At 38.1% G+C, this 24,294-nt stretch overlaps 1 protein-coding gene across 3 annotated transcripts in view; it reads right to left on the bottom strand.

Moving 5' to 3' along the window:
* LOC109110237 (retinoic acid receptor gamma-A-like) overlaps window positions 1-24,294 on the bottom strand; it is a 54,733-nt gene that overhangs the window by 2,132 nt on the left and 28,307 nt on the right. For 2 of the 3 annotated variants that reach the window (XM_042713547.1, XM_042713548.1), the window contains exons 3-8: window positions 6,134-6,282; window positions 4,838-4,979; window positions 2,239-2,402; window positions 1,541-1,717; window positions 1,232-1,436; window positions 903-1,061 (exon numbers count right to left, since the gene is read on the bottom strand). In XM_042713547.1, the coding sequence (XP_042569481.1) occupies window positions 903-1,061; window positions 1,232-1,436; window positions 1,541-1,717; window positions 2,239-2,402; window positions 4,838-4,979; window positions 6,134-6,282 (996 nt within the window). Of the gene's footprint in view, window positions 1-902; window positions 1,062-1,231; window positions 1,437-1,540; window positions 1,718-2,238; window positions 2,403-4,837; window positions 4,980-6,133; window positions 6,283-22,564; window positions 23,046-24,294 lie in introns of those variants that run through there. The other variant, XM_042713549.1, reaches the window with a different exon arrangement.

Here is a 24,294-nt window from a genome sequence, read left to right as displayed (position 1 = left end):
TGTGGTCTACAGTACATAATAATATCTATTAAGGTAAAAAGTACCTAGCAAACAGTGAAAGCCTATTCAAATAGATTTTCACACCAATTTTGGGCATCAAATTTAAGGGGGAAAAAAATCCCACAAAGGGATTAAACTTTTATTCTCAAAAAATTTTTTATTTTAAAAAATTTTTTGGTTTTAAATTGATTGTTTTTTTTTATGTCCTATTCAGCAAAGAACCCTGAAAAAAGTACCACAGTTTCCACAAAAATATTTAAGGATCATGTGACTCTTAAGACTGGAATAATGTCTGCTGAAAATCTTTCTTCAAATAAAAAAAAAATATTTTACATTGTAACAATATTTCACAAAATGACTGTTTTACTGTATTTGTGATGCATTTACTGTATTTGTGATCATACTTCAAACCAATCCCAATTCCAAATATTTTTGTATGGTAGCGTAGCGTATATATATATAAATAAATATATATATATATATATTAATATATATATATTGTATATATATATATTCATTTGGCAGTATATTTCGCTCTAAATCATGAGTAATCTGTTGTGTCAAATGAGTTGTATTTTGCATTCTAGCGAGTCAGATCTTGGATTGTCAGATGGCTTGTATTTTGCATTGAAGCATGTGAATGACGGAGTGCATTTTGCTCTCACTCAAATACGCAAACTTTTCTTAGAGACTTTGCAAAATTTGCGTTGCCCTCAGTGTGTATACCACTGATGTGCAAAAACACTGTAAATATTGCTGCTCTTGGTTTGAATAGGCCTCAAGTTCATTAGTGCATTGAAAAAAAAAAACAGATTGATTTTCATTAAGATTTAAATCTTGCAAATCAAACAGAATAGTAATGCTAAGGTGATTTCCATGTATTTTACATCTAGTAAACTGACCCTTGGTGCTGATGCCACGCAGGTCAGTGATTTTCATCAACATGCGAGGGAACATGTGAGGTTTGTTGGGTCGGCGGCGTCGAGCGTAGATCTTCAGAGCTTCCAGCAGGGGCTCCTGCAGACGATCTACACGTTCAGGCTCCTCAAGATCCATTCGGTCTACAGAGAAAGAGTATTAGCATTAGCATACTAGTACCTCCATCCATTTTTTTAGTGGTTTGGTGGTTAAAACCAATTCTGAATATAAGCTAAATCTATAATGTTACATTTTTTCCTGTTGCTTCATCTAGGTGGCAGCAGTGTTGCAACAAAATTGCATTGTGTAATACCTCCACAAATGAGGCAGATGGCGCTGAGGAGGCCAGTCTCTGTATCATCCATCTCAAGGGGTAGAAGCTGACCAGCAAAGGCAAACACCAGGTCAGTGAGCGGGCCGAAGCCAGCATTATGCATCTGAGTCCGGTTGAGGGTCAGTCCATCTGAAAAGGTCATTGTGTCCTGTTCCGGTGTGTATCGTGTGCAGATTCGCAGCATCTGCAAGAGACACAGACATTTATGAGGCTAAGAATTATGTGAAAGTAATGTAGAAGATGCATGTTCTACATCAAGGTGAGATTCTTAAAGGAAGGCACACATACTAGAATGTCCAAGCAGGCTGATTTAAGGAGGGTGATCTGATCTGCGATGGTGAGAGTGGTGAAGCCCGGAAGGCGTTTGGCAAATTCCACAATTTTAATGATGCACTTGGTGGAAAGCTCGCTGAATTTGTCCCATAGGCCCAGATCCAGCTGAACCCGGTGGTCTGAGCTTGAGTTCTGATGAAAAGAAAAAGAGAGAAGAGGTTAATATATGTGTGCATTAATATACATTAAAATAAATCATGTACTCATCCACGTCATTCCAAACCCATATGGCTTTTTAATTCATTGAACACGAGAAATTTTGCAAAATGTAAAAAAAAACAAAAAAATCAGTCTGTTCTTCACACTTTAGGACTTTTGGAGTTGGAATAGAGCATATTAATTACATGTACACTTTAATGATAGTTTTATGGTTCTTTTTTGTTTTTCTTGGAGGTTGATGGCCCCAGTACTCATTTACTTTCATTATACTGAAAAGATTGTCCAGAAAATTCTTCAGAAAGAATTTCACAAAGAAAAACATGAGGTTGAATAAATGACAATATTTATCTTTTGTGTGCACTGTTCCTTTAAATGATGTTTTCAGTAATGGAACATGTTTATCACACTACATCTGACATGGTCCGTTTACACCACTATAAATAAATTCCACATTCCATTGCTGACAGATCCACTCATTTTCAGAAAATACTCACTGTGGTGTATTTTCCCAGCTGGCAGAGTGAAGGGAAGGTCTCTTGATGTGCTTTGCTCACTTTGTTGACCAGCTCCTCCAGTTCCCCACTCAGCTCGTAGCTCTCTGGCGGAACAACCTCATCCTTCACGTCCTTCTTCTTCTTATTTCGGTCGTTGCGCACAGCTGAGAGTCAAAAAAAGAGGCTGCTTAATAATTCTACAATAAGTTAGCTTCAACTGCCAAACTATGATCTTAGTACTTGGACATGCAAACTAGTGAAACTCTACAAATTTATGTGCCAGAAAAAACTTCTGATGATTTTGAGATTTTAATTTCTCAGAATTTCTGCAACAGTGCAACAATTTGTTTAATATACAATTATGTGGAGCAGGACTTTAGCTACTCAGCAAAAATCTTGTTGGGTAAATCTCATAAAAACATATCCCAAAAAAAAAAAAAACATTTCTATGATGCTTCTCATTACTTATTCTTAATTTTCAATAATGTATTACTTATTTATATTTGTCTTCATTTATATTTTATTTATATTTCTTATTTAATTATATTAATTATATATATTAATTATATTATATTAGTATTTCTTATATACACACACACATAATACATAGAGGCTAATTAATCTATCAGACATGGGCCTTTTCACCCTAATTCGTTTCATATTGTTTTGTTATATCTAAAAGCAATAAGCTGCTTGAAAATAAAACTATAAAATAAAATGAAAACATTTTTATTTTATATGATGCCTCTTTTATTTATTGATTCTTATTTTTTGATACAATGACTTTTTTAAATATCATAAATTACAACAAAAATCACCATGATGTGATTTTAAATAAATATTTTAAATAATAAAAACATATAAAAATATATAATTGCAACAGGAAATATGCTTAATTGTCATTAAAATAATATATAATAAAATAAATATATGCTCCTATATTTACAAAAATATAATTTAATTGTATACTATTTATTTAAAATTTCTTTCTATAGATTTTGAGGTGAAATATGGCCAGGAAATGTTTTTGACAGATTCATCTTGTCGCGTATCACCTGTTCAGAAAATCTCAAAATCAACATTAACCCATTTATCACGTTGCATTATTGTACTTGGTTAAGACACAATGTTACCGTATACCGACTTCCAAATGTAATCACTAATACATGGAAACTGACCTCAGATCAGACTCTGTGGGTGTTTTGGTGAGTTTGACCCAAGGGAGAGCAGCCCTGCCAACCCTAAACCCCCCTCCCCTTCTTCTCTCGCCCCCCCTCCCATTCTTTCCTTCCTCTCAGGATATCCAGTTATAGCAAAAGCACAATGTGATCCTGGTCCCTACACACATCCCATACACAGACATCCCAAGTCTCCCGGAAAGTCCCGGGAGTCTCCCGCATATTGATAGCGGCTCCCTGATGCCCGCAAATTGGTTTAGAATCTCCCGGAATCTAGAGCGAGCGAGCAAGAGCGCGCAAGGAAGAGACTGTGTTTCAAATCGTGTAGCGCGCGCACGGCAGAGAGGGAGAGGGAGCGAGAGGCCTTGCGTGTGTGTGCTAGTGTGCGTGTGTGCGAAGCGCACGTAAGACAGAGAGCATCCTGATTGGCCTGTTTCGGCAAATCAACCAATCAATTGTCAGTGTGGGCGGGCTTTTATCTCTTCTCCCGAACCAAATAATCAGTTATGTCTATCTAGAAAACAGGAGCACAATGGCAGAGGGAGAGTGCAATGGAAATAAATAAAAGCAGTTTACATAAATAGTATAAGCAGCTTATATAAATAGTAAAAGTAATCTACATATTTTAACATAATTAACGAATAATTGCACAGGCCTATAGCTTATAGAAATAATGTTTTTATGCTTTTATATTTTTTAGTAAAGTCATGTTCTGTGGTGAAATGTCATCCTTGTCCTCCTTCCCCCCCTTTTTTTTTATGGGGGGGGGGTTGGCTTCGGGATACCTCCCTGAAATGACTTTTTGCAGGTTGGGATGTCTGCATAGGGATATCTCCATGAATTTAATTTTACACATACATGTCCCAGCGGACACATAGAGGGCCAATGTGCCACTCTCCCCGTGACATCATCGCCATGACCCTGGCAAGTGAACAAACAGGTCTTTCAACCTCGGGCTATTGTCTTTGATACAACACAAATCTGTTAGTGCCAAGTCATAAAGAGACTAGAGGAAGGGCTACCAAAGAAATCACATCTATCGTTGATGGATTGATGTGGGTGAAACCAGTGACACGAAACCCATTTGTGAAGTGAACATTCATATTGAGCTCCAACCTCCAAGCTAACCAGCTTTATTGGTTTGTGTTTGAACTTTATTTGTCTTCTGTGTCTTCAAGTGTCTCGAACTGGCAGTTTAGAGTCATCTGCAGTTTGTTTATGCCTCTGTGTCCTGGCACTCGAGTCTCACAACTCTAAATTTGTCTGTGTGTCTCTGGGTTGTATGTCTGCTTCACAGCTTCTAACCTATATCAGCGTGTCCCCGTCTGTCTCCTGTCCCATCTCTATATTTGTGTTTGTGTATGTGGGTCTTGGCTGAATGCCAAGGAGCCCGTGTGCCTGGCAGAGGCCTGAACCCTCACCTTCCTTGGACATGCCAACCTCAAAGCACTTCTGCAGCCGGCAATACTGGCAACGGTTGCGTGTGACCTTGTTGATCTGGCAGTTCTTGTCACGGTGGCAGGTGTACACCATGTTCTTCTGAATACTGCGACGGAAGAAACCCTGCAACAGACATCCAAGAGAGAGCGAGTAGGTCAGCTAAAGACTAGGTCAACCACCATCCCCCTCCTATCATTTCTCTTACACAAGCTGTCGGTATATTGTACAAAGGTGTTGATCCAAAACTAAGGATTTTTGCTAAGGATTTTGTTAGTGTTATATAAATGGATAGTCAAAAATCTGATAAGTCATGTTCAAAGTGATGGCCTTTTTACCTGTGACCAAACATTAACTGAATTAATCAAAATATTTTTATTGTGCCAAATTCTATTACTACTTGCGGCAAAAGCTTACAAATGGGTTAATGCAACTCACTAGACCTGTTCACACAGGACATGTTATCGTGTCCATTAAATGGTTTTTGTATGTAAACATGTGGTAGACAGGTTTTTTCAACATTTTTTGCCATGAATGGTCACATTTTTAAGATACTCTGTTAAGTCAGTTGTTTAAGAAAAATGGATTTTTTTTTCTATGTGAACTGCCGCTTATTTAGTGGAAGAACATTTTTTATAATATTTTTAATATTTTGTAATTTTTATTATGCATGCATGCACATATATATAGAAAAATTAATTTATAATTTTAGTATGTTTGAAAGCAATAAGCTGCTTGAATCTTGACCATAGTTGTATTTTACCACAGTGGTATGTTACAACACCTATTTTACCCCTTAAGCACACTAAAATTGCATTGCCTCTCATTGCTTTAAAGGGACATTTCACCCAAAAATGAAGTTTTCAGACAGCTGTTTGGTTTCCAGCATTCTTCAAAATAACTTCTTTTGTGTTCAGCAGAAGAAATAAACTTTAACAGGTTTGGAACAAAGAGGGAGGACGAACATACTGTCCACTTCACTTGGTGTCTCGTGTAGCTGATACTGCGCAACTGTATCCTTTTCAAGTGACCTTTTGTATGTTTTCACAAACATTTTTGCTCCCTGCACTACAAGTTATGCTGGCAGTCTCAGTTTCATGGTGTTGACAGGAGCAAAAGTTCTTAATATATTCAGGTTTTTTTAACATGTGAGAGCTAAACCTCCATGTCTCTCACTGTATTTTTCACATTTCTGCCAAACGTCAAGACAAATTGTGTAACAGACTCATGAAAAACATGACATTTGTCAGGCCACAGGCGATGGGAGTTCTGCTGTTTACCTTGCAGCCCTCGCAAGAACTGACACCATAGTGGTACCCGGAAGACTTGTCCTGGCAGACGAAGCAGGGCTTGTAAACACGTGGTGGAGGTGGGGGAGAAGGGGAGCTGGGCACCATCTCCTCTGAACTAGTGCTCTGGGTCTCGACCGCTGAAGAGGAGAGAAAAGAAAATCAGACGCTTCATCTAATCACATCACTTCACACTATTTACACAACACGGGAGGATTTAATGAGAGGGAGATATTAAACACCACATGGAGAGAAGAAAAGAATCCCCCGTGAACCTTTTAAACCGTATCCAATTTCAAAGACCTACGAGGGCTTTGAAAACCATCATGATTCCTGGCTAAATCTTTTTCATGATGCCCTCAAGCAGAAACTCACAAGACGCTACCTATCGCTGCTTTTTAATCTGTTATTGTATGCGAGGCATCTGCCAACTAGGTAAAAGTCAAGTCTAGTTAACGTGTCTCCCTCTAGCTCCGCCCACCTTTTCCTTAGGGGGCCAGTATTTTAGGGGATTAGGCTGCGGTGATTGACACTGGAAAGAAAAGAAAACAAAAACAGTTTAACACTAGCAGACAGATAAGTGGAGCCGATAAGAAAGGTAGCTCATCTATGTCACAGCCTGGGGGGAAAACTCCACCCTGTGTTTGGTGTCTTGCATGCGAGATGAGTGTCTCATGTCTCACTAATTCTGACAACAAGAATTACAATATATATCGTGAACTGAGACAACACGTATCATCTAGAGTTCACCCAAAAACTACATTTGGACAGAATTAATTTAGCATCAAATATGGTAAACCTAGGATGTCACATATTTAAGCTTTCATGTTTATAAATTATTATTAATAAATTAAAAATAAAACTACTTTTTGTTAACTGTTTATCGTGTCTTAAAAGCAATAATTGAAACAATGTACCATTTGAACTCTATTTTGGTGTTTTGTTTATAGTATTGTGAGAGTTTAATATCATGATTTCAGTACCAAGTAACGAAACAATTTGTGACTTGAGTGTATTGTTACACCCCTAGTCATGAATTTGAGATATCATAAAAAATTAAACCCTAAAAGACATTTGATTTCACATTTTCACATGCCAAAGTCAACTTTTACCCTTGGTCGCTCATAATTCAACCCCCCAGCCTTCACTTTTGCCGTTTTTTGACACACAAACCCTATTTTTCTCTTGTTTCCCGGTCCTAAATTCCTCTAGGTTTTAATAGAGGCCCCTGCTCGTAAGCTAGGCCTATAAAGGTGGTCTCATGGCTGGACTGGAGGCCCCAGCCCGGCTGGCGGGATCTTTATTAAGACTCAGACACCTCGGGCAGCCATTCACACCACCAGCTGTAGCCTGAGCTAGTAAAAAAAAAAAAAAAGGCCCAATCATAAATATTAAAAATCAGGGAAGCTCTAATCTTCTAACTTTTATTGCCCCACCACCTTCAATGGACAGCCTAAACTTAACCTACAACCCCTCCCTCGCTGTCCCACCACAGGGTTCAGCAAAAACCACCAGCCTGGCCTTTTACAAGAGTTTGGAGACTTCAAAAGAAGAAAAGGGTGCAAGAAAAAGGAATTTGATAGAAAACAGAAAGAAAAAGGGACGAGGGTGGAGGGGTGAATGAGGAGAGGCAAATAGTCCCATTTAAGGTCGAGATCACATACAGTAGGGCCTTCTGTTCATGGCCATGGTTACAAACAAACTGCTTATTCTTCAGCCGAGAGTGAGAAATGCACAAGCTTTCTGAGTATATGATGTGTAAAAAGGCTAATTGCATTTGAACTAGCAACATGTATGACATTTGTTTCCCAACTGTTGTGCAGTATCAAGTTAGTTACTTTTTTTACTGGTGTACTTTGAAGTACGATAGAGGAATGTTATCAGAACAGGTTCCAGTTTAGTTTAGAGATGAACCGATATAAATTTTCTGTGCCAAAACCCATATCTGATTACTTAGACTGATATGTGCGATAGTTTGGTGGTTCTCCTTTTTACCTTGTTTCAAATGAATGATAATCCATTATAGAATTCTGAAATAAATGTAAATAACTTTTGCTCTCTCCATATTAACATGTTTTCCATGTTTCAAAGTAACATTACTCAAATGAACAGAATACTGAACATTAAATTAAGATTTCTTTACTTTTTCGATGTTCTTAACTCCCATTAACTGAATTCTGAAAATCACTCTGATCAATGGCTGTTTTCGGATGTCCAATAGTGCGGATGATTGCTCAGCCGTTACCGATTATTAGCTGATATATGCATCCCTAATTTAATTATTTCATGATTTTCTTTGAGATGATTTGTTAACTAGCAAATTAATATCAAAATAACTGAAGAACTATTGCAAAAAGGCTATCAAAAAATAGGTCACATTAAAGTTATAATTCTTGTATAAAACCCAAACATGTGTGCTATCACAACACATATGTGTTTTGAATATGCTTTGAACTAAATGTTGCACAGCAAGATCAATGCTCTCTACTGAACCTAGCATGAACTCATTTGTTTATATAGCAATACTGGCAAAATGCTGGTAATGACAAGCCCCTGAAAAGGACCGCAAACTGCATTTGGCGTGAAGAAATGTCTACTGATTGACACCGTCTGAATAGCTGAGAGTAAAAGGAATGGGAGGGGGGAGAGGGACAAAAATCCATCAGGATCTCTCAACAACCCGAGACGGTTCCTGCCGTAAAAACCCCGGTCGCTTTCTCTCCCTCTAATACCTCTTCCTAAATATCACTCAACACTTCTCCAGGGTGCACAATGGGATGGGTTCTTATGTCAGCCCGGAGGCCCTCTCTGTGTCCCCTCCGCCAAGCTCTCCTCTGTCTGGGAAACAAAACGCCCCGAAATAAGAGGCCTCCTTATCAACTCTCCAACCAGGGACTTGATTTGCATCACAATGCGAAGGCAGAGGGCGGATGGCTGCTGATGGAGGGACAGGTAGAAACCCAGTGGAGTTGTCAGTGGACGCTGTTCATTTCCTGCCTGGTATTGTGTTTCTGTCCTGAACTGGTCTCTCTGTATCCTCTGTACACTAGTATTCCAGGTGGACGGTCCTATGCTAATCCCAGTGTCAACCTTGAAAAAGGCCCCTGTGGTAGGAAAATGACGATATCTACAAGCAGAAACATACACAATATACACCACACCAGGGCAAAGTAAATACACAAAATTTTTAAGTAAATATACAAACACGCACACAATGATTCAACAACATAATATATTAATAAACATTTACAGTATTTATATTTTAAATATAATTATTAAAAAATATCATATTAATTCAATTGAATTATTAATATTAATTTAATATTATTATTAAAACATTTAATATTTGTGAAAAATTATTTAAAAATATATTTTTTAATTATTTTAATTATATTTTATAAATTAAAATTATAAAGTTATTTTAAAATATAATTATTATTTTAAAATTAATACATTAAACATACATTTTAAATATATTAATATAAAACATTTATATAAACGTGCTATAAACATGTTTTATAAACATAAAACATTTAAATATAGTAAAACATTTAAATATTTATATTAATAAACATTTATTTATCTTACTGCAAATATATTCAATATTTTTGAAATATTTAATTAAAAAAATTACTAAGTTAAAAATATAATGTTTAAATATTTTAAAATATATAAACAAATATAACATACAAATGTGTTTTTATAAACATAATACTACAATAAAATATATTTAAATGTTTATATTTATAAACAATTAAACATTATTATTAATATTTTTATAAAAAAATATAAAGTAAATAATTTAAATAATAAAGTACTTTATATTTATTTATAAACTTTTAACTCTTAAATTAATACAATTAAAAAATATCTGAATATTATGAATTACATCTATATTTAGATGAGATCTAGTGCATCTAGAGTGTCAATGCCCACAATGCAGTGCACATAAACATGCATGCATGCTATAAACATTTCATTGTTGCTGAAAAAAGTGGACTAGGTTCCAATCCATTTCCTGAAGAACTGACTTTGGTAACACAATAAACAAGTAGTGCAAAAAATCAGGCCACATGGGTAACAGGAAGTGAGCTGTGACCTTGAGTTTCTTTATTTTGGTTCAGAATGAAAGTATAAAAATTAGTAAGTATACAAGTCTAAAAGGACAAAAAATAACAAGTGTCAGCTTCATGTGTTTTAAGTGTTGCAACACTACTTTTAGCTGAGCAGCATATGACGCATTGGCTGCAGAACAACTATTCTTTCACAATAGAAGAGCAGATTTTGTGTACGTGACTGTGGGTGTGATTGAATCTTCAGTGGAGCACTGTTCCCAAATCTAGTCTTGGCATGTGAGCGTGTGTGTGTTCAGTTCTGCATGGGCGCTCGTCCAACAAGTGTCTCTAAAGACTCCCATTTGATTTGCAAATATAGTTCTCTGCGTCTCAATTCCTCTTAAGTATTTCAGCGTGTTGGGTGTGTATTTGCGTGTCGCTTGCTTTGCATTTCTCAGAACATAATCTTGCTTCCCTCCACTAAAAGCTCCATGATTTCACAGTGCCTCATATTACAACCCCATACAGGCGAGTTGGGTGGACAGACTGCTTTGTTGTATGTGCAGCCAGTGTGGCAGACGGGCCACAGATTGGCCAGGTTTTTTGGAGCGGTGTGATTGATAGACTGACTGGCAGGGCCCCCCTCTCTCTGAATGGTGCCTGATGGGCAAGGACGCACAGCCCTCCTCTGGCTGCCAAATTCCTGATGAGGGGAACCGACCATGGCTCTTTCTCTGTCTCTGTGTCTCATTGCCCACGGCTTCCTGCCATCAGCCAGATCCTCCTCACATGCTGTTGTCATCGTACCACCTCATACTACACAACCCCATTTCCTTCCTCTCCACCGCATCACTGTTTCTTTCCGCTGGATGTATTCTCACTGATTGCAGGCTTTATCTTACTGCAAGCTGTTTTAAAAACCCACATATTGCAGTGAGAGTAAAAATGTTGATGTATTGAGAGAAACAATCATTTAAACAAAGAATCAAACCAATTCCGATACTATTTTGTCATTTACTTGACAAATTTAGAAACTAAAAAAAAAAAAAAAAAAAAACATTTGGATGCTAATAGAAAAGAGATAAATTCATAAATAAATAAACATAAAAGAGTAATTGGCAAAATTAAAAAAAATCATTCTGGATAATATGCCAGCAAGCTGATAATTGTTTTAAAATAAAATAAAATAAAATAAAATAAAATAAAATAAAACTTTTGAACAATTTCCAGATGCTATTTTGCCATTTACTTGTCAAATTAACTTTAAAACTAATGAAACAATGGGGAAAAATGCAATGCTAATGGGAATATATATAAACAATTATTAAAAAGATGATCTGAACAATTTCCAGATACTTTATTACCATTTACATGACAAATATCTTTTACCTTAAAAAATGCAATGCAAATGGACAAAATACTATTTTTGAAATCCAAAATATACTCACAAAATAAAAAAATAACAAAAAAAGGTCTGACCAGTGCAAATAAGCATATACTTGTTTTACATTTAAAAAAAAAAAAATCTAATTTAATTAAATTAAATCAAGGTAATCTTAAAATGATGAATCATTATCATCAGACATTTATCAATTAAAAATATCAAATATCAGACAATAACTGATATAATGTACACCCCTAACTTTAATTTAGGACTTCACCTACCTCCTAAATAACTTCAGGAGGCCAGTTTGAAACCCATGTCTATACAGCACTGATGCAGTGAAAAGGAGTGTTAAATTATGGGGATGAGAGGTGTGTGTGTGCTTTCATTAAAGGTGCTGATTAGAAGCAGTTGCTGTCAACAGCTGCCTGAGAGCTCATTATCTGATCTCCCCGCCCCTCCTCCCATTTTTCTATTTTATATCCCTCCCTCTCATGTGCTCCATCCCAGGCCTGTAAAAAGGAGGAGTCTTTCCTGTTGCAGTAAAGCCCTTTCTGAAAAGAAGGCCTGTGATGAAACTGGGCTGCCATCCAAGAAATGGCTCAGAGGGAAAGACAGAAAAAGACTTACATACAGCCTAGACTGGACAAGACTGAAGGAATTTACACCCTCATGTCATAACCAGCACACAGGCATGAATACATACATGAACACATACAATTATCTTTCTCAGTCATGGAGTCTGCCAGGAATAGGTCTTCTGTAGGTCAGCGCCATCACACAAGGTGAACAAAAGGGCAACAGGTATGAGCAGCCTTAACTGATCTGTCTGAAAAGGGTAGTTCACCCAAAAATTTTGAGTCTGTCATCATTTACTCACCATCAAGTCATCCCAAACCTGCATGACTGGAACAACAAAAGAGAATAATTTGAAAAATTATTTTTGTCCATACAGTGAAAATCAGTAGAGTTCAATGTTGTTCCGGAATTCATTAACTTTCAGTTTATGAATTTATTTTTTTGTAGAAGAAAACAGTAATAGAGATTTGAAACAATGTGAGGGTAAATATGGGGTAACATTTACTGTTGCTTTGTGAAATCGAGTCATTCCAGTAGGCATCCATGCAACTCGGAGTTGCAAAACGTAAGTTTTGCTCATTTTGCTCACGTGATTTTCCCACACTGACCAAAAGGAAGTTGCTTGGTTTAAAAGTGACTTCTGTCTAAGAAATGCTTCCTACATCTTTACCCTGAAGACAGTAGACAATGGACTCTTTTTTCAATTTTGCTACCATGACCGCACTAGTAAATGATTTTTGGATTAACTATCCATTTAAAGTTAACCTACCCTTAATCTGCATTACTACACTGCAACATCTCATAGACCCGAGGCATGTCTGGATGAAGGTGAGCCAGCATTTGGCCTGAATGACCTCTGAATGAGTGACACTAACACATCAGTGGACTCAATGACAAGAATCAATCGCACACACTTGAGTCCTTCCTGGGTTACAGGCAATCAGACAGCGTCTCAGATACTGGTCTCGCCATTACCAAAGGCGTCTTTTTTTTTTGGTCTGTTAACCAGAAGGTTGCTGGTTTAAGCCTCTCAAACTCCATTGATCTTCATTGGATCCATCATGCCCTTGAGCAAGTCATTTACCCTTGGGTTGCTCCAGGGGCTTGTCTCTATAATAAATGTAATTTGCAATATGCAGGCTGCTCTAGATAAAAGCGTCCACTGAAAGACTATTTAATTAAAAATAAAGTTTTCAATTAGAATCAAAATGGTTTTTATAGCCCAAAGCCATGGGGAAACCTTCACAAAGACCTTTTTAATTCCCTAGTTCTTTAGAAAGTCATCTATTCAGCGGTTCTTTACAGAAACTAGAACCTACTAAACTTTTTTCTCTAAAGAACCATAGCCAAGAAACAGTTCTGCAAAAGAACAATTGAAGAGTTTATTGACAGAAAGCTTTTGTTTAGTCCTAAACATGGCCCATTTAGTAAACCGTTTAAGGAACTTTTGTCCTATTCCTCTAGTAGGACTCTATCCAAACTAGACAGTGAGGGGTAATCAGAGCACAAAGACAGGGAATGAAGGCCTGATTCAGAGGAGACAGATTTCTGGTGCAGACGTCCAAATTTGCAACTCCACTGAATCTCCAGCACCCCCACCAGGCTTCATCTGTGCTGTCAACCCCTGAGTGAGAGTGTCTCCTCTAATTCCTCTCCACTCCAATGGCTGGATGCGTCCTCCATGGACACAACCATTGATCAAGCCAACAGGCAGCGAGACAGCCTCGTCTACCCATTATCTTTGATCCTCTGGTCCTCGCAGACTTCCTCTTCCATCTGTCTACACTCACCTGCTTTAAGACATGCAACTTAGCGTGAGTCACAGCCTGAAGTGTCTCTCGGCTCAAGACTGGGCAGGACTCGGGACCTTATTGCTTCCTTCCCCAAACAATAGAAACCACAAAAGAAGAAGCAGCCGAACTCTGAAGACTGACACCTTAAAGGGATAGTTCACCCCAAAATGAAAATTTGTTTATCTGCTTACTCCCAGGGCATCCAAGATGTAGGTGACTTTGTTTCTTCAGCAGAACACAAACCAAGATTTTTAACACAAACTGTTGCAGTCTGTCAGTCATATAATGTAAGTGGATGGGAATCAAAGCTAAAACATACAATAAAACTTAAAAAAAAAAAACATACACAAAACTAAATTAAACCCTGTGTCTCGTGACAATACATTGATGTGTAAATACACAAAACGATTGGTCTCCGCAAGAAACTGAACAGTATTTATATCGGGGGTTTTTTTTACCTCTGATTCACGCAGTGTCCAAACTGTTAGAACTCTCCTGAGTGCATTCTCAGCAGCAGGTGCATGAGGCGTCTTCTTCTTCTTGCTTTATGGCGGATCACAAACATATAAGTGCATTACTGCCACCTATCTCTCAAATGGAATGTGCTCAGGAGAGTTCTAAATGTTTGGACAATCCGTGAATCAGAGGTAAAAAAACGATATAAATACTGTTCAATTTCTTGCACAGACCGATCGGTTTGTGTCTTTACACGTCAATGTATTGTCACAAGCCGCAGGGTTTAATTTGGTTTTGATTGTGTATGTTTTTTTTCTTTTTTTTATTGTATGTTTTAGCCATGATTCCCATCCACTTACATCATAAGACTGACAGACTGCAACGGTTTGTGTTAAAAATCTTGGTTTGTGTTCTACTGAACTACATCTTGGATGCCCTGGGGGTAAGCAGATAAACATCAAATTTTAATTTTTGGGTGAACTATACCTTTAATTCTTCAAAATAAAGTGCAAGCAAGTGTGACATGCTTAGGCCTCATCTAACTGTCATGTTTGCTAATTAGTTAGTAACTGCATGAGCTCAACGCAAAACTTTGCTTTGCATAAGGAGAGAACCCAAAAGAGTTGTGGCTTCCTGCTGTTTACGTGATTTGTGGTCGATGATTGTAGTAGCTGTGGGTCTTTTGTGTATAAATACCGGCTCTTTCACTATCAGTTTAACAGCCTGGCACAGTTCTGTTCTTTCTAATGGCAAAAGGGCGAGTCTGTGAGAAACTTCTGCTCTGACTATAGGGGAAATTACAATATGATGTGTTCTTACGTGAGTGGAATCTTTCACTTTAGTGTGGCATCACGCCTTCAGCAACTGCCCAAGATGTTAGGGTGTGGATGGGCACACTTCGTGGAAAATGGCAATTGCAAAGTTTCAAAACAATACTTTGTGCGGTTTGATGTACTCTTGTAACCCCGAAGAGCAACAGAAAGGGCTCAGCTGTGTAGGAAGTCACCTTGAGAGAGAGAGCTTTTTATTTAGAGCCAACACAGCTTTTCTAAATGGAGCGTAGACCAGCCGAACCATAGACACCGTCCATGAGACAGACGGTGTCATCCCTGCTCATACTAAACGTCTTTAAACAGCAGATGATCGTTTAAAAAGATGGATGTGTGGGGGTAAAGTACAGATGGTCTTCCCTAACAAGCATCCTTGGGCTCTTGTATCCATTCATCTTTTATGGCTGATTTAGGATGGTCTCTTACCTCCATCTGCATGTACACACACACAAAATGTAAAATTTATATACATGTTTTTATATTACATATACTTTACTATATATATATATATATATATATATGAGAGAAATTGTGCCTCTCTCTATATATATCTATATAAATAAAATTAAATATTTTAAATAAATTGTAAGAATAAATAAATACAAAATATAAAAATACATATATATATATATAAAATTATATATAAAACATAAAAAAAAATATCGATATATAATCTACAAATTTAACTGCAGTCTACATGCCATAACTGTAATTGTTGGAAGGATGATTTTGAACATTGTGCCCACTATGGCACTCACGTCGGATGCAGTCTAATGATCAAAAACAGCTATACAAGACAGCTAGGGTTTTTAACACACATTTTTACTGTTTTGATATTGATGTGTTGTCTTAAAAATAGGGCTGCACGATAAATCGCATGTGATTGTCATGCTCATCTTGTCAGTAAAGCCGGTTCTGTGATTAGTAGTAAATCTCCTTCACGTGCTTTCAGATGAAGTGTCTTTTAATACACAGAGCCGTAGTTTGCAGACAAGCAACACAACATCGTGTTCATAATCGCAGTTATCGCAGTAGTAGTTGCGATAGCAATCATGAATGCGATATTGCATAGCTTGTCAGCAAACTACGGCTCTCTGTGTATTAAATGCCGCTCAATCTGACAGCAGGTGGTGGAGATTTGCTACTAATCACAGAACCGGCTTTACTGACGAGATGTGCATGACAATCGCATACGATTTATTGTACAGCCCTACTTAAAAATACCAAAGATGTGGCCAAAAACAATCCATTTCCATTTTTACAGAGACTAACATTTTAAAAATATCCATGACTAACAATGGTTACATTGCTCACAGCTGGCAATTTGCTGTCCTACAGAAATAGCCTTAAAATTTATGCTCAAAGGCAGTTTGTTATTCAAGCAGTGCTTTGATGGCAATAGAGACGGTGCTATAAAACGAATGAATATAAAGGTGCAACTTCTCTCAGAGCTTTACCGCACAGAGAGTTTTAGCATGCTAAACCACAGCGCACACTTAGCACATCTTAATTCCCCTTTAAAGCATTGCCACGAAAAATACCAGAAAAAAAACAAAAACTCTACATCAACTAGTCGGTTGGTGGATGACTTGCTGACCATCCCTCCCCATAGTACAATAAAGTGACTGACATACAGCCAAGTATGGTGAAAACAATAGGATGTTTTTCTGTGACAGAGCATCTGTGACATGAAACCACTGTTAAAATCAGTCTGAACCAATGATGTGCAGATTTATCAAAAAGCATTGAGATAATGTTAAACACTGAAACAAGCACCAGATCTCAGCTCTAGCAATACAACACAGTACCAGAATCAATGTCTTCTGAGAAGCATCACCTCATCAACAGTGCTGCAACCCCTCAACCTGATTCTCATTTTAGATAAAACCAATGACTGACTGATGGGGAGTTTCTATGGCCCAGCTGCAGACTAATATAGTAGGGGTTTGAGCTATATTTTGCCTCACATTTTCACATAACAGTGAGTGCTCGTAACGACAGAGCCAAGCCATCAGTCAACAACACACTGGTAACAAAACTTCTCCCCTCACACTGAGCTCACACATGGTTTCAGACTGACAAAGATCCTGCCAACGCCTCACCCCCAGAGAGAAACTGCCAACCAGGCACTGGAGCTGTCAGTAAACATCTCTTCTAAATCACTAAATCATCTGACAAAAGGGAGGTGATGGCCAAACTATGACAGCCATTGAGCCTCACCCAGAGTATTCAATCCCATGATGCCTGGCCATGTTTGTGTCTCTCAGAGACCCATGAAAGTGAAGAGGAAAGATTAGCTAATTAGCAATGCTTCCTGAACAGATGTGGGGCAACTTCTGACTGTCCAATTAGTATTTCCGCTTGCATATCGGGATGGTCCCAAAATCTACAACAAGGTGCAAAGGACTCACCCTAATAATTTGACACAAACAGAACCATGTGCATGTTTTGGTTCTTTCAATTGCACAATCTAAACATTTCACAGTCAGTCTACTCTTAAATTCGCCCATCCCTCAAGCAGTGCAAAACAGTCACTATTGCTGTTCAATATGAGGTGGATCTCTCTTATTTACAGTTCCTTGACCCAAACAGCAGTAAATGGATTCCAGCAGCAGACTGTGGAATCTCAGCGGCCATGCTGGGACTTTTGGTGTTGAATATGAGGTGGATCTATGACAGAGTTCAATGTCAGTGGATATGGTGTTACTGTAAGACATTTTTATCATTGGAATTCAATTGAGTTACTTTATAAATTTTTAGATGATGAAAATGCATTGAAAGACCTTATATTCAGATTTTCCCTATTTTTACATTTAGATCACCTTTGCTGTCATCTAATCCTTATTTAGTTCATTTTTTTAAAGCACAATAACACTTTAGCAAAAATATCACGTTTTTGCTGTACATTGTAATGGTTTGATGCCTAAATTGCCTTAGCATCCAAAACAACTGATTTAAGTGTTCTATATTTAATTTATTTAGACAAAATATTATAACATTTAAATATCAGCCATTCATCAGTTATCAGCCGTAACATGAAAATAATTATAGGCTAAGAATTGAATTATGAGTGCATCCTTAATTTGTACGGTTAACAACCCATTCTAAGTGAGTGCAAGCGTGATTATTTATAGAGTTCATGAGAACTAAATGAGGGCTAAAACACATCAGAAGTGATATTGCTTAGCCCAGAAGCTATAAGGATTATTTGCTTGTGGGCTAAAATGTCTTTGCAATGAAGAGCAAGATTTAATAACACAAGTTAAGAAGTAAAAAATATTATTCACAGCATGTTTAACATTAATAGGGTATCTTTCTATTGTTGAACTGGGATGCGATCAGTGTGAATCCCTCATGCCCAACCACTTTTTCCTATTTCCTCGAACAGACCCACACACACACACACACACACACACACACACACACACACACACACACACACACACACACACAAGCATTGAATCAATCCAGTTTCATTTTTTATTCTCCTGCCTTGTCGGGCACTCTAATCTTTTAATTGAATCTTTTTGTAATTATAATGAAATAATTGAGGACTTCCATTAAAACAAAAAATGAGATCGGGCTGCATGTGACAGCATACACAGGAAGCCCTCATTTCCCTGTCTTTCACGCAGAGCTCTGTTTCAGAGAGCTTATCAGACTCTGATGTGGACAGCACACTTTGCAGAAAACAATGGTGTGTGTGTGTATGAGCCCGAATGATCAGGACAGGAAGACGATAGCGAATTCTAGTCCTAATTTTAATGCAGCAAAAACCAAAATGTAGTAAATTAAACTTCCCAACAGTCTAACAAAACTGTGAAACTGTAGTGTCACACATCATGAGCATCCAAAAAGGGAAATCAAGAGCAGCTCAGAGAAACATGATGATATCTTTCTCATGTATATCGATTACTAAATCACCTGCATACTTCCTTTTTTTAAAACATATGGCTCAATAGATCCTTGGTGCTTCAAGAATTGCTTAATGAAAAAGCTCTTTCAGCACTCTTCCCTGTCAGGGATGGAACAAGAGCAGCTCAGAGTCACGAGAGCTGACACTGGCCTGTGCAAAGCATCTCCATAACATCTGACATTGAATTTAAAAAAATTGCAAAGGTCTTGACCTTCTGCACATAAAAACAGGAAAGACTGGCCACACTGACAGCGGGCTGCGATTCTCTTGCTCTTCACCTCTAACAGGCAGCAGGGGGATTGTGAATGGTGGAGGGCAATGCAAGTGAAGACCATTCACTGTCAGCGTGGTTTACTGTGTGGTTAAAGTTTGCTGTAAGCCATTAAAAACCAAAAAAACTGGTACATTTCAATCACTCCTTGTCTGAGTCATATGACATATTGTCATATTTATATATACATATACTACCGGTCAAAAGTTTGGGATCAGAACAATTTTTAATGTTTTTTAAAGAAGTTTCTTCTGCTCATCAATGCTGCATTTATTTGATCAAAAATACAGGAAAAATTTTTTTTTCTATTTTTTTTTTTTTAATATTCATATTTTTAAATTTATTGCAGTGATGCATTTTTAGATTTTTAGCTCCTGTTTTCAGTGTCACATGATCCTTCAGAAATCATTCTAATATGCTGATTTATTATCAGTGCGGGAAACTGTTGTGCTGCTTAATATTTTTTTGGAACCTATGATACTTTTCTTCAAGATTCTTTGATGAATAAAAAGTTAAAAAGAAGAGCATTTATTTAAAATAGAAATCTTTTCTAACAATATACACTACCCTTCAAAATGTTTATTCTTTCTTTTTTTGAAAGAAATTAAAACTTTTATTGAGCAAGGATGTGTTAAATTGTTAAGAAGTGATAGCAAATGTTTATATTGTTAGAAAATATTTATTATATATATATAAATATATATATATATTTATTTTATACTTTATATTTTAACTTTTTATTCATCAAACAATCCTGAAATAAGTATCACAGTTTCCAAAAAAATATTTGGCAGCACAGTTGTTGCAAACACTGATAATTCTAATAATAAATCAGCATATTAGAATGATTTCTTAAGGATCATGTGACTCTTTATAATGGATTTATGGCTGATGGAAATTCAGCTTTGCATCACAGAAATAAATTATATTTTAAAGGATATTAAAATGGAAACCATTATTTTATATTGTAATAACATTTTACAAGATAACTGTTTTTTTATGTATTTTTGATCAAATAAATGCAGCGTTGATGAGCATAAGAGACTTCAAAAACATTACAAGTCTTACTGATCCCAAACATTTGAACGGCAGTGTGTGTTTGTGTGTGTGTGTGTGTGTGTTAGAATGTATATATATATATATATTATTGAATGTGTGTGTGTGTGTGTGTGTGTGTGTGTATATATATATATATATATATATATATATATATTATTGACCCTAAAGTTTTACATTTTTTCAATCCAGAATATTTATAGAGTTTATGAGGACATCAGGAAGAAACAGACACCACTTAGCCTACAGCCTAGAAAAGGCACTTGTGGGCTAAAATTCAACAAGCTGTAAAAACAAAAAGTACCAGATGCAGAAAAAGTTTTTTTGTTTTTTTTATGAGAAGGAGACTTCCTCACTAGAGATTACAAAACAAGTGCTAAAATCTTCCAGATATGTTAAGCCATGGTGTTGCTGATGCAGGTTCGAGTCTTGGCCTGCAATGTGTCCCCACCCCCTCTCTGCTGCTTTCTAATCAAATTAAGACACAAAAAGCTGAAACTTTAAGAGACAGGGAGACAAATTTAACTATTAGAGAAGTTTACCCACAAAGCATTGCAGCTGGCCTGCCCTTAATGAAATACTGGACTAAACACTGATTAATCTGGTTTAAGAGCACAATTAAGAGCAACAACTGAGTGTATCCTGTGGTTGGATAGGCCGGTCTTGTTTACAGAGGTTACTTGGCATGGTGGCTTGTAACAGTACACCACTCCTGTTCTTCCCCGAGGGCAGTGGGATCTGTCTGATTGCCTCTCGTTCTCCGCTATTTCCTGGAACCAGGAAGGAACAGAATTCAAGAAGCAGTGGCCGACGCAATCGGGGGACTCGACTTCCAACGTGGGCCCTGATCATGTGCTTGTGTAGCATTGGTGAGACATGACTGATTAAATAAACAGATTTCATCTTGTTATCATCAGGGCCCTGGCCAAGGAGAAGAGGCATTATGGACCTCCCTCCCTCCCTCCCTACCCTCCCCTCTGGGTCGAGCTCAGACAGGGCATCTGTCTTCATTAAAGAGAACCCAGTGTGGCTGACAGCCACTGAAACATTTGTGTCTTTCACGATTAATGAAGACAGATGAGTCGCCCTCAGAGGCCGAGAAGGAGGAACAAAAAAGCAGAAGCTTCAACAAATACAAATGGAAAACAGCAAGAGCGCCGTGCATTTTGGGAAAAGGGTAACGGGGATGATTACCGAACTGGACATTTGAGTTTTTTTCTCCGCGTCTCATAAAGTATCATTTGGTACTTCAGTCTGATCCCTTACGAAAACGGACCCCAGTTTTGTCTAAGCTGAAGCATGATTGTTTTTAAAGCCAAAGGCTGTCTAAGGTCTGGAACGGAGGAAGGAAAAATAAAATGTTTCAAACAGAGACAGAAAATGAAAAAGGGAGAAAATCGAAGAGCGGTCCAGGGCTTCTAGCTCTCATACTTACTGAACTTTCCATTCAGTATATTTACACCAATTCTTTACTATTTATTTAATGCCGTTTACAATTTGGCTTCCTGTCACAGTCTAATCACCCAATCCATGTTCCAATTCCCGACCTGGGGCTGTGAGTTTCATCAGTGACACATACTTGAGTAATGTCCCTCTCGTTTTTTCCACTTTTATGCTTGTTTGATGCTGTTGTGTGGGCTGAGCCGTGGTCAGGCATGCTGGGATACCAGAGCTGTCAGGCACAATTGTGAAGTGAAGAAGACAAATGCAATCTGCATGACTGAAATTATAGCACAGTGTCAGGTTCCCCCCCACCCACTTCTCTCTCTCTCTCTCTCTCTCTCTCTCTCTCTCTCTCTCTCTCTTTCTCAAACACTCTCTCTTTCATCTCTCCCTCTCGAATTACTTCCTTTCTGTTTAACTTTTCAGCAACCAACAAGGTCAAAAATCAGGTTACCCACACTGTTGGTGAAACCAGACTCTGATCATAACAATCATGGAAAACGATCGACTCAAACAGCCTCTCTAAAACACACAAACACAGCTTGATGAATGCAGCTTGAGTGGTTCGTTTGGCACAGAGCGTCCTGTGGTCAACGTGAGAGTGGAGGCCCCTTTAAAAGAATAAGAAAAGACACTTACAGCGTACGCTGGCTGTCCCCGTCCAAGCAAAAGGGTCCAGTCCTGCGTAGAAGGGGCTCGCCTTCCGAAGCATGCATGCACCCCGGTTGGTGACATCGTAGAGTTGCCGGGGACCCATGCCCAGAGCCTCCATACAGTCGAACATGCTGCGTCCCCGTTGCCCACCCGCCTCTGAATGCCTCGCGTCACCAAAAAAAACAATAACAACACCCGCAGCTACGACAGCACTAAATCCCCTGCTGGAATTCCTCTAGTCAGGATATACGTGCTGCCTGATCCCGCTGGTTTTGCTCTTGTAAGCGTTTCCTCTCTCTCTCACGCTGCTTGTTTCTCTTTCCCTCTCCGGCTGATGTGCGGGGCTGGTTGCTCTTGGTGAGCTGCTCCTAGCGTGTTGTAACAGACCTAAATAACATCCCCACATAGCACTCGTGGCTCTCAGACACTCTAGAGCGAACCAACTGCCTCAGTCCTGCACACACAGAGGGGGGTGGAGGGAGAGAGAGAGAGAGAGAGAGAGAGAGAGAGAGAGAGGCGAGAGAGAGATCGGGGGTGGGGGGGGGGTTTGGGTGAGAGAGAGAGAGAGAGAGAGAGGGCCACAGGGAGGAGCCACAGTGTGTGTTTGTGTGTTTGCATTGCAAGCTCTGATCTGGTTAGAGGATAAACTTTTATTTGATTCTCTTTGGCCTCTTTTTGTCTCTTTTGTGATTCATATTTCAGCACGCACTTCACACAAACACGCTCTCTCACTTTGCGCACCTCCCCCTTTTTTCCCTTGCAGTACATATGAGAACCCCCCCACCCCCTACCCCGAACCCGTCCCTCAGCCCCGTCTCTAATCATAACCACATTAAAGTCCAGAGCGAGCGAGCGAACACAAGAGAGAGAGAGAGAGAGCATTGTGCAAGCAGCAGATGCCAGGGCAAAATTCTTGCCTTTGTCTCCACAAAAACAGAGTAAATGACTGATGGCCGCTGCTGTCTCTAGCTCATTAAGTATATGGCGAATATTCAAAGCCCCCTCTGGCCCTCATAGAAGCTTTTAAAAGAGGAACTTTATTCAGTTGCATGGGGAGAATCCATGCGCTAGAGGACGCCAAGCAGGAGACCAACAGGAAGATGAACTTGGGAAGGAATGTCAGGGCTTGTCTTCACACTTGCGATCAAGACATGATGAATTTGAGTCATTTCCCATGGACTACAGTCAGTAGACGGCATACTTCATTTGACGTGCGTGAAAATGAGGCTGTGAGGGGTAAAGCATACAGTCGGTTAAATGTAAGACTGATGTGTACACTGAAGATGCTTGCTTAGTGGACAGAACTACAAAACAATTTACTTTTTAATATATTTCCAGTGAATAAAAAAATGAGAAACAGGTTGTTGTTGTTGTTGTTGTTGTTGTTTTTTTTACATTCAAATTGAATTTAAATATCTTTTTGGTATCTGACAGCATTGTCAAATTAGTCAAATATTTAATAAACAAGCATGCAATCTGATTCTAATTGGTAATTCTAATGAGCTCTCTATAGAGTTCTGCTCAGCTTCTAAATGTGTGCCTGGATATGACCTAAGACCCTGAATGGACTGTACATCTATCTCTCACAGCCTCATTATCATTTGCATGTAATGAAATAGGATATCTACCCTGACAATAGTCTACTGGTTTAGAATTATAATTTATAATTACCAGATTATTGTATGACTTTTTGCCAATCAACCCTAGTTGATTTC

Source organism: Cyprinus carpio, chromosome A23, assembly GCF_018340385.1.
Source record: "Cyprinus carpio isolate SPL01 chromosome A23, ASM1834038v1, whole genome shotgun sequence".
NCBI lineage: Eukaryota > Metazoa > Chordata > Actinopteri > Cypriniformes > Cyprinidae > Cyprinus > Cyprinus carpio.
Note: the sequence above shows the minus strand (reverse complement) of the source record. Positions and strands in the feature narration are given on the sequence as shown.